The sequence below is a fragment of the Bidens hawaiensis genome, unplaced genomic scaffold, assembly GCF_021521415.1.
Source record: "Bidens hawaiensis isolate Kalapana, Puna unplaced genomic scaffold, B.hawaiensis_p1.1 tig00046871_1, whole genome shotgun sequence".
NCBI lineage: Eukaryota > Viridiplantae > Streptophyta > Magnoliopsida > Asterales > Asteraceae > Bidens > Bidens hawaiensis.
The window spans coordinates 90,305-102,487 of NW_027506008.1; the positions used below are offsets into that span (position 1 = coordinate 90,305).

Genomic DNA, 12,183 nt, shown 5'->3' on the forward strand with positions numbered 1-12,183 from the left:
ATCTTTTAGAAAATAATAACATTTACTGAAAAACTTCATTTTATGGGTAAGAATTAATGACTAGTTGCATTTAATGTTAGATGTTATAGAGTCTGAGTAGGGTGCATTAGACTATGGTGCAAAATTAGTAAACATCAGAAGATAATTAATGGACTAAACAAATTTCTATTCAAAATTACTTACACATCAGAATATAATTAATGTTGAAGCCATAAAATTTAATTGGCCATTTAATGACTTGAGTACTATAAATATACCTAAAAGAGGTCAAAGCTACCACGACCAGTAGAAATGGCACCATTCAACTTCAACATGTTTATGTTCATGGCAATTTTGGTTGCACCCATGGCCTTCAAATGCTTGGCGACCAACCACATGGTGGGCGATAGCGACGGATGGAGCAACCCGAGATACCCGGAATTCTATGCTGAATGGGTATCGTTGCATACCTTCAACATCGGAGACACACTATATTTTAACTTTGTCAACGAAACCCATGATGTTGCATACGTTCCCCAAGAAGCATACGATCATTGTCATACTAAAGGAGCTAAAATCCTCATCGGAAGTGGGCCCGGCGCGATCAAGCTGAGCAGCAGTGGAGCACAACACTACATCTCTACCCATAAAGGTGATTGTGAGATACATCAGAAAGTAGTCATATATGTTCAACCATCCGTCTAAGTTTTTAAATTTGTGTTTAGGTGTAGGGTCATGATTAAAATGAGATAAAAGTTATATGTTTCGGTTTAGAACTTATTATCCAGCTTATGATATCATACTCGTTTTTTAATCTTTTTTTATGTTATTATTATTATTATTATTATTATTATTTCTTTGGGTGGTGCGTTAGTATCTTCAAGCCATGATAGTGATATATGTGATAAAAGCCAAGATAACTGAATATATGGTAAAAGTCAATCTGAAAAAGATTATTATTTTGGTTAACAATGAAACTTATTACAATTTATAGATAATATACTTGTTTACACGGATCAACAAGATAAAATATACTTATTGCAATGACAAATATGTACGATCAAATTTTAATTTGGTCATTTATTAGGTTGCAATCATACTATAAGAGTTAATATGTTTGACAAAGAAGTTTCAAAAAAATATGTATAATGTTACTTGCTATAAAATTTTCTATGGTACTAGTGACATGTAATCTTACTTTGATTTGTTAAATCATATTATCATCTTGGGTCTTCAGCGGCTTTGTTTTTTACAAGCAAAAAGAACTATATTATTATCAACCACCGACTAAAAAGAAATTAGCCATGCTAAAAACCACCGACTTTTAAATTTCACAGTTATTACTTGAAATCCATACAATGTCATAACCAAATCATCTAGTGGCTCCTTATTGAGATGGTTTTTATTAAAAACATCATTCTGTTTCCTCCAAACGAACCACCAACTCGAGAAAATAATCACTTCAATTAAATCATTCTTTTGCTTACCATACGAAACAGAAATTAACCAAGAGCACACCTATCACACCCAGCCTCAGGGCCTAACCGTTTAACCAACAATTGGTACTATGTGTGATACTCAACTAACCTGTATAGAATGTCTTAATGTCTTAACAGTTGTTAATTCGACTCTTTTTAGTATATGTCGGATGTGTGGTTGGAAGAGGCAGTTATATCAGTTTAAGACATGCAACCACCCCTCTAGCTTGATGTCATGAAGCGATCATGATTAGTTTTCATGTCTTATAACTATGCTGTTGAGATTCAAAATAGTCTGTGATACTATATCCCAATTCCAATTGTTTTACTAAATAAATTAGTTTTTGATATTAACTCAATTCCGTACTAAACATGCCTGTAAAGGTTTTAATTGTTCTTTCACTTTTAACCGTATGTGCTCAATATGTAGTGCGCAACAACGCCATCACACCATCCCGATTCAGAATTTAACATGTCTGCAAGAGCTTGAATTGTTCTTTCCTAACTATATGTTTTAGATGGTATGTATCGTGGTCAATAGACAGGCACCCTGTGTCGGGTCACCGTCCCTTTCAAAATACACACCAGCGATCCTTTATCGATATCCACGGCCATATAAAATTTGTTAATATAATGAACCACATAACAATGTTCCTGCAAAATCGGGTAACTGCTATCATCGCAGACAAGAAACAATTAAGAAGGGAAATTAATGGTGCAAGAAAAGATGGGAATGTGAAGGATTACTTATTACACCAAGTTACAAGTATGATATCTGCAACCTACAATTCCCCTAAAATCAAACAAACACGACACAATCCTATGATAGATGTAAACACAACACAGGAAGCCGGTCTTAACACTATGCCGACATTATAAGTACACGATATGTTCTTGTATCAACTGTAGAAACATTAACGTACAGACCGACTTACTCACTCTACATGTCAAGCTGCCAGCACCCTATCTTTACCATGGTTCGGACTCCACACGACTCCCGTTCACGAATCCCTGTTCCACACCTTCTTCAACCTTCTTGCTTGTTTCTTTCTCTTTATCCGCTTCAGTCAATCTACCCTTTTGCCCCTCTTCAACAGCAGCGACATCAGATGGGATTTCTTGGTTTGCGTCTTCTGCAGCAGCGCTGGCGCCATCATTCTCAGTCTTATCTTGAACTTGTGCAACCGGAGTTTCTTCTTTGTTGACTTCATTGACCTCAGCAATCACCTCGTTTACAGGCTTAGTTTCTTCCTCTGGGACTTCACCTTTGTTGTTTTCAACGACATCAGCAACTTCATTTACAGGCTTAACTTCTTCCTCTGGCAGGGGTATTTTTGGAATATCACACACGCCTTCAGCAGGAGTTTCGTCTTTCTCTGCTTCTCCTTCAGTTTCCTTGGGGGCGCTTTCGTCCTTTTCTTCTTTCTGGTTGTCATCTTTCTCTGCTCTTCCATCACCTTCCACAGGTACATTTTCATCCTCCTTTTTGTCATCGGGTTTTTCTGCATCCTGCATTTCAACATCCTCTGCTTTCTCTGGAGTTTCATTGTTCTCTTTTTTGTCCTTCTTAGCAGATCTTTTAGCCTTTTTCTTGACAGGTTCAGTTTCTGGTGGTGGTGGTGGAGCTAGCTTTACTTTCTCACTGATTCTTGAAGAGCGCCTTGGGGTTTCACCGGTCCCCCAGTCAAATTCAGAGATTTTGGGCCCACCAGGGTGTGATTTCAGGTATTGATCCAGCTGCCTCCTGTTGGTGATCTCTTCACCAGTTGGTGCGGTGAACACAATCTCATTTTTCTTTGGTGTCCCTGATTTCTCTGGCAAGAACTGCATGTAAACAAACTGATAGGTTAGAAAACATATATCCACACAGAAAGAAAAACACAAAACAGTTCAAGTACTAACAGTTTGTCATGAAAGGTTATTTATGCTGGTTATTGCAGTTACTCACTTATTCTTTTAGTTAATTTGTATTTCAAGTTTATCTTTACTAACCAGAAACAAATAATTACTCGATACACTCCGCCTAAACGGTAGCTGAATTGAACTTATAATCTAAATCTGAGACTCAGAAGGAAATATATATATACTCACTGTAAACCTAGAAATACAACCAGCTCCAAAATTTCATTATTTACCAGACCAATCAATATCTAAACCTCAATACACTTTACCACTATTTGTCTTCATAGGTGATAATAATTCCAACTTATATAGACAAACCTAGAACCACCCTGTAAATATTCCCAGTTCATGCAACCCAAACCTTTATAGAAGTTTATCTCCAAAGATAACTTATGAGTCAACTATCATACTAAACCCTCTCGTTCAATACATATCCAATAGTCCAAAGAATGTCATTTCTCAGTGATCATCAGTCATGCTTCACTCGTACTCATAACAGCCAATCAATCATATGGGAGAACTCAAAAAATAACTAACAAGAACTCCAAATTGATCAAATACAACTCTAAAGTTTCATGATGCCCTTAATCCTCAAAAGTTTCTACAAACCAGAAGCAAATATTCATAAAAGACTTAAAGACACTATCAATCAACTCCGATTTATCATCTTAAGCTTAAGAACCAGTAAAGAGACTCCTTCCAGAGCAGAATAACCTAAAAGACCTCAAATAATATCTACATATAATCTTGATTCTCTTTGTTTGAGCTGTCATATGAGCAATTGTATTTAGCATTTTCAGAAATCACAAATATTGCAGTTATAGGAGTACCATAGATGTAAAAAAAACAAGAATATCTTCTTTAGTGAACCCATATCAAAAGAATAGAATATGATAAAACTGACGTGTAGCATGTTCAGGAATCACAAATATTGCGGTTATAGAAGTACTATAGATGTAAAAAAGACAGTATTTTCTGTAACGAACCATATCAAAAGAATAAAAATATGATAAAACTGGCGTGTAATCAATATTGCGGTAATAAAAGTACCATAGATGTAAAAAAAACATGAATATCTTCTTTAACGAACGGATATCAAAAGAATAAAATATATTGAAAACTGACATGTAGCATTTTCAGGAATCACAAATATTGCAGCTATATAAGTACCATAGATGTAAAAAAAACACAAGAGTATCTTCTTTAAAGAACCATATCAAAAGAAAAAAAAATGATAAAACTGACATGTAGTCAATATACATAATGTCACATGCTCAGATGCATGCATAGATCAAATGTTTAATGTTCTCTTTTAGTGTAGTAAACGAAAAATAAACCATTCAGGAACCAAAGAAGTCTTCTACCCGTTAAACAAACAAAAATGTTAACCAACTTATTCAATAGACAAAAGAGAGAAATATCATTTATCATCATCAGCTGCTGATAGCAAGCCAAGCATAAATGTGAGAACCACAAAACTAAGCATTCAACTCCAACTTCAAGAATACCTATTTCAATGTAACCTCGTGCTTCAGTTATTACCTTAACTCATGTCATTTTAACTCTTCCCTACTCATAAAGGTTCAGCCTTCTATGGAAAACTTTAGTGTAACACGAATATATGAAAAATAGGTAAAGAAGAGTGACTTCAGTAGTACAGGTTAGGATATCATGCAAGAATCTTTTTATACTTTAATCTTCATCTAAGTGCATCAAAGCATGTTTCATTTCAAAGACACTCCATTTCTTGTGATTATCTTAAATAATTAGACAATGATGATAATAATGGATTATCTTAAATAATTAGACGATGATGATAATAATTATCAATGCCCTTCATGCACAAGATTTCACTGCTTATCTTTCAGCTATTTATTTACCATTTTCATAAAAACCTATGTGCAAGCATTAAAAAAATCTGAACATAGACACATTTTAAACTCAATTAACATAACAGTAAAAAAGGAAACCATCACAAACTGGCTTTAAAAAAATGAAATAAGTAAAACGCAGTCAAATCCATACCAATAACAAAAACCTAAAAGGGAAATCAACTCTCTCAGATAATCACTATATATGTCTTTACTTAAGTACCCATAAAAAGGATAAAATATATGAAGAAAAAAGAACCACTAGCTAGTTTTCTTAGTGAATTTAAAATACTTCCAAGGATCCAACTTAGCTGTGACATCTGTCGTTTTCTCACCACGTTGATTCACTATAACACACAGCAATCATTCAACAAAACATAATTCATGTGTATCTTTACTCCGTTCAACGCTTCATCAAAATAACAATATCTTATGAGATCCAAACACTGAGCTTCTGCTTCATCTATTGAAAGATATAAAACACTTGTCGTGCTTCTTTTGTGAACATATATCAAGTACCTTCCTCCACCAAGGTATATTCTTAAAACACCATGAGACCCTTCCATCCTTTTATTTTCAAAGAGTTACTAAAACTAATTCTCTAATATAATAACACATGTTTGAGGATAGGAATTCGATAGACCTAAACCTCTCCGAGGACATGGTTGAGGATAGGAATTCGTGGAGAAGTAGAATTAAAGTTAAGGATTTTTAGGGAGAATTGAATACCTTAGGGCTTAGACTTAACTTATTTAGGTCACATACCATAATGGTATTTCCCTTACATATATTATTATTATTATAATTATTATTAGTTTTTATATAGCTGTTAAACTGTGATCTTATTATTAATATTATTATTATTAGTAGTAGTTTTTATATAACTGTTAAAACTTTGATTTCCTTTATTTTGCTTCGTACACATGTACTTAGAGCCAAGGGTCTCTCTGGAAGCCACCTCTTTATTCCTTTGGATAGAGGTACGGTGTGCCTACATCCCACCCTCCCCAGACCCTACTTATAGCTTTGCTGTCGGTGGGACTTTACTGGGTATGATTGATTGATTGATTGAATAACACATGTCTCAACAGCAACTAGATAGCTGCTAACTCATAAGCTAGTTCCCTATAAAATCAAATATATTTGTAAACACCTCCATTCTTATGAAGTATGAACATACTCTCTGAAACTCCTTTTACTTACAGATATCCTTTCTGTCTTAAAAACGTTCACAAAGCCAGCTACAAAGTGTTTCTTTACACCAACTACCATATTACTCTCAGTTGATCAATTTTCATATATGAATTTCAAATGCATCAGAAAAAACGCTATGAAACTGTGTCTTTCTGCACAAGGAGTGACACATGGAGAAGTAAATATCAAAAACCGGTTCAAAAACAACAGTTTTCCCAAAAATAAAAAAAGGTAAAATTAAATCTGTGATGACCTTTCAAAGACATACATCTTACGAAATCCTCAATTTTCCCAAAATCATAAAAAAAAACAGTGTTCCGAAATCCTAACCTCAAAAACCCTAACAAGCACATGAAAGCCAAATCCATAATCCAATTCATGACACAGCCAAAGCATACTTGAAACTAAACTAAGAAAATTAACCAAAACCTACAGAAATTCGCATACATCCCCTCAATTTTCCCAAAATTGCGGCTCAGAAATGATAGCTTCAAAAGCCCTAAAAATATACATTAAATTCTATCAAAAATCCAATTCTAGATAAAGTCTAACCGTACTTGAATCCAAATAAAGAAAATCAACCACAACCGTACGAAAACCTACCGAAATTAGCATATCCAAAATAAAACCCAAATTCCCCAAAATTGAACAAAAACCCTAGCTCTGAAATCCCACAAACCCACACAAATTCGTTAACAAAATACCCCAATTTCAGCAACAGTAAGTCATAAACAGCACTCGAATTGCAAAATCAAACACGAATGCAAGCAGAAACCCTAACAAAATTCACATAAATCAAACATAAACAGATACCCATATACAAACTAATATTAGTATTATTATCTATAGAGAAAAAGAAATAGATAGAACCGTCTTCTTCCAGCCGGAAGGTGCAGGAAGCTCCAACGAAACAACTTCTTCAGCCATTTTCGAACAAAACCCTAGCAAGTTTTACGAACCAGTGAGTGTAATTAACATGTGAAAAACATATAATATCATGAAAGATGTTCATATGGCTGTTGAATTTAGTAAATCTGGAAGAATTAAGAGTAGAATTGCAGTTGAAATCGGATGATATTTTGGTTGAGTTAAGTTAGTTACCTGGGTGTCTCTGTGTGTGTGTTTTCTCTCTCTTCGACTCCGATATCTCGTTTGCGATTCTGGGCGTTTGGGAACTCAAATCTCTTTCTTATAATAACCAACAGGCAACAGCTCATGATTCTACACTTTCTACCCCTTCTTTCTAAAACGATGCATTTTGGAACCCTACACTATTATTATTTATTTTTATTTGAATTTGAATGTGTATATGATAAAAGTAAATGTCTGGGGTTTTCTTAAGTTTAAACAACGTTCAAAACACATGTGAGAGATCTTTGGTCTCTACCCGGTAGCAATGAAAAAAATGGATCACTCCTTAAGAACTCGTTGAGAATGATTCTGGTCTAGTTCGTGGCGTGTTAGAAGTGGAAGGTATGATTAAGGATTGAGTAACATTAACTAACCTAGTAATTATATTAAAGCTCATAATTAGTTGAAGATCACTAGAAGTTTGAATAGAATATCATACCTTTTCTTCTAAACCCGATTTGAGTTTTTCATTTAGATGTGATACCCCACCGTGATTAAATGAGAATGGATAAGAGACTCGTGGGATTGACATGAGGAGGGGGTAAAACTTTATGTTTGTTAGTCATGAAGAAACATTATTTTGATTACAATATTTTTATATGACAAGGTGTTGTATACTTAAATCTGATCAAGATTTAGGCTATACCCTGATATTTTGGTCATAAATTACCGAAGCAATAATTGAACAAATTCATTAACTAATGCAGTGTGCTTCTCAATAATCAAGTGAAAAAATGCGTTAAAAGTAAAATGGACACAACGATGTAGCGAGAAAAAACCTAGGATCCCGGTAAGGATCTTCGAAAAAAACACCGGGAGGGAAAACTATCCCATGCCTCAATTTATTAATAAGGTTGTGTTTGTTTTTGCTTATAAGGTCTGCAATAAGCTCTTGAATACTGTTTGTTTTACAAAAAAAAAAAAAAATAAAAACTGCTTTTATGGTCTTAAAAAATAAGTTTTTTTCACCATCTTCACACTTATTCACATCATACCAAGTACCAACACCCAATGTCCAATACCACCACCACCCACCGTCCGCCACCACCACCACCACCACCCGCCGCCACCACCACCCACCACCACCGTCCACCATCACCACCACCACCCACCGTCCACCACCACCATCGTCAACCACTCACCACCACCACCACCACTATTAAACACCCACCACCACCACCGTCCATCACCACCACCACCCCCGTCGGCCACAACCATCGTCCGCCGCCACCACCACCGTCCGCCGCCACCACCACCCACCGTCGTCCACCACCATTGTCAACCACTCACCACCACCGTTAACCACCCACCACCACCACCATCCATCACCACCACCACCCCCGTCGGCCACAACCACCGTCCACTACCACCACCTCCACCCACCGTCCGTCGCCACCACCACCCGCCACCGCCACCCCACCGTCCGCCGCCACCCGCCATCACCCCGCTGCCACCACCACCACCACCCGCCACAACCATCCACCACCACCATTGTCCACCACCAATCATCACCACCACCACCCATTGTCGGCCACCATCACGGTCCACCACCCACCATCACAACCGTCCATCACCACCACCCACCGTTCACCGCCTACCAAAGTCGTCTACCACCACCCACTTCCTAGGTCGTACACCATTACCAATTATTTTAGCAGTCTACAAACGTTAAATGAATTTTATCTATTGTAATATATATGATAGGTAACTAATTTTCAGCTTATGCAGAAGATATCCAGTTTATAAAACAAACAATATTATATTTTCAGATTTCATCTATATTCAATCTCTTAAGAATAGCTTATATAGTCATGGTTCAATTCAGATCCACTCTTTCACTTTAAAGGCCCTAAGCTAAGAAAGAGGCTTAAGTCATCGTTTCAAATCCGAGAAAGGGCTTTTTTTGAATGTTCATTATGATAAGTAGTCGATTACTTCAGTAGGGCGAGCTCTTTGATAGTGACTTCTTTCGGGGCGACGAAAGGCTACTTCAATATAGAAAACAGCCGGAAACTCGAGAGGGTTGCAGACCTTCATACCACATCTTCAGTTGCAGACATTAAATCAGATGAAATCTGATTACAGACATTTTTTTTCTTCAAAAACAAACAGCACTTAAGTAAACTTGAAGTACAACTCGAGAACCGAATAAGAACAATCACTAAGTACAAAAGTGTAAGTCGTGAGTGCGGAGATTGTGTGTTCTAAATGTTCTCTTCAACCTCTTTTTATAGAGAAATGAAATAACAAACAAAGTCCGCAAACACTAATGTAACATCCTAGGCAAATCCCACATCGGCCGTGGACAAGAGAGATCCTTGGTTCATAAGTAAATGTCATGCCTCTTAAATCACCAACGCATTTCAGACTTAACGGTTGTGGACGAAAGGAGAGCTCCACAGTTAAGCGTTCTCAAGTGAGAGTAGTAGCAGGATGGGTACTGTTGTATGGCTTATTCTTCAACTCCACGTGCAGTTCAACTGAGCTTCTATCCGTTTTAAGTTGTTAAGAGTAACCTGCAAACATTTTAGGTAGTTTAAATAAAACAAGGTTCAAGATTCCAAACCTGCTAAGGATCCCGAATGTCAGGATATTATTCAGGGACACCAGTCAGGATCTTAGTAGAAAATTTGTCCTACAACAATTGTCCCCAAAACATATGATAGCTGTAAACCTTTTTACAACAGTAATCTATTTTATTAATCCCAATCATGATGACGTCAGCCCAGCTAATGTGGAAAGACTTGGATCAATTCCCCAAGCAAATTAACCACCACATCTTAAATGTAAGGATAAATGCATATAATTACTCCATTTCATGCCTTATTTATCTTCATCTATAATTCGGAATCAAGGCAACTCTCTCTCTCTCACTTTCCTGATTTTTCTAGGGGTTTTCTTCTTTCGCGCCGTGATTATAACTTCTGATGGCAAAGAAAAGAACTCGATCTTCAGCGTCATCTGCCGAGGATTCCGGTGAAGAAGTCCTCAACTAAGAGCTACTTGTAACCTGAACCTCTAGACCTGTAACTTCACGGATCGTGATATCACTCGACTTCAAGCTAAGGAGATATTTCCAGAAGGGACCATCATCCGTCCTTTCGAAAATTAAATGCGCTCCGACCTTATTTCCAAAAACTGGGTTTGCTTTACTTACTATCCATTTCTCTTGGCCTTACTTATCCATTCTCACCTTTTATTTCCAAGTTTTTCAAGATCATCGGCTTGAGTTACGCTCAAATGATGCCAATGGCCTGGAGGATATTGTTCATGCTTAATCACATTATCAACACCCATAACCTAGACTTTGACATCTCTGACCTAGCAGCCGTCTATTTCCTGAGAACCCACGGCTCCAGTAGATTTGTTTTCTAAATCATTCCTTGACAAACCCATTTGATCCTGAAAACAACCAAAAACGACGATGAATGGAATATGAAACTCTTTTTTGTCCGGAGGGATTCCATCCCTGGAGACAAAAATCTTCCATTCCAATAGGTTGTTAAAGGTAGGAAAATAAGAATTAAATAAATAGTTAGATAGAATAAATACTTATCTTTTTTTTTTCTTGTTGTTGCAACACCCAAATTTGAGGATCTGGCATCACCAACAGTAGAGGCTTGTAAAAGGATTCCTACTCTTATGAGGATTTCGGAGTTAGAAAGGCTCTTTTGTGTTGACACTCATGCATCCTCTTCTACTTGCCAAGTTTCTGAAAGCATTTATGGTAAGTATCTTCTTCGGGATTTTGATCTGATTTCTTAAACTCATTCTGATTCTAATATCCGTCATTTTAGGTAAGCAAGGTTTCATGTTGTAGGATCTCAAGAATATTATAAAAAGGAAATAGCCAACCACTGTTGAAGTCTCCAAACCACTCGTTCCGTCCTCCAAGAGCAAGCCTTCCTCATCGAAGAAGAGCAAAGGAGTTGAAATCGTTGGGCATACCACTGAAATTCTAACCTTCAATAATCTCCTGCCCATTGTCCGGCAGGTAGAGATTTATGACAAACTGAAATTTTTCTTACTTTTTCAGACACTCATCACGACTTGACTTAAATTTTCGGGACGAAAATTCATTAACATGGGAATGATGTGACACTCGTCGATTTCAGGTTAACTCCGTTAACTCAAACTCCGTCAATTCAAACTTAAGATCATTGGATCTATAACGCACATCTCATTACATTTAAACTAGGGTTTAAATGACGCTTGACAATTACTACATGTGTAGTCTTTCGGGAATTGCACCGAAACGCAAATGAGTTGACACTAACCATTGGTGAATAAACGAAAAACGTCAAAACAATAATTATGTGATAATTATGTGTTAGACTATTGTGTTATGTGATAATATTGGTTAAAACACTAACTCAAGATGTAAACAAGTTAGTTTAAGCTAGATAAGTAATATTTAAAAGTTGAGGGGCCAAGGTGTAACATGTTATTATTAATAATATCAAAACCCTAACTCTTTCCCTCTCCCCACACAACCCGATCGGCCCCCCTTGGCTCCCTTAGCTGCCGTCGACATACACACCCATACATACAATCTTTTTCAAGCTTTTCGTTGAAGAATCAAGGTGCTAGGAAGGTATAAACAACTATTCTATGCATCCTTTATGTTT

At 36.6% G+C, this 12,183-nt stretch overlaps 1 protein-coding gene and 1 pseudogene across 1 annotated transcript; one reads left to right on the forward strand and one right to left on the reverse strand.

The window, feature by feature from the left end:
* Nucleotides 1–291: 291 nt before the first annotated feature.
* LOC143616356 (mavicyanin pseudogene) lies at nucleotides 292–684 on the forward strand (annotated as a pseudogene).
* A 1,483-nt stretch (nucleotides 685–2,167) lies between these two features.
* LOC143616357 (uncharacterized) lies at nucleotides 2,168–7,600 on the reverse strand. Its single transcript, XM_077089207.1, has 3 exons — nucleotides 7,526–7,600; nucleotides 7,295–7,365; nucleotides 2,168–3,281 (listed from the first exon to the last, which is right to left on the reverse strand). The coding sequence occupies exons 2-3, from the start codon at nucleotides 7,349–7,351 to the stop codon at nucleotides 2,427–2,429; spliced, it is 912 nt and encodes a 303-aa protein (XP_076945322.1). The 5' UTR covers nucleotides 7,352–7,365; nucleotides 7,526–7,600; the 3' UTR covers nucleotides 2,168–2,426.
* Nucleotides 7,601–12,183: the final 4,583 nt, after the last annotated feature.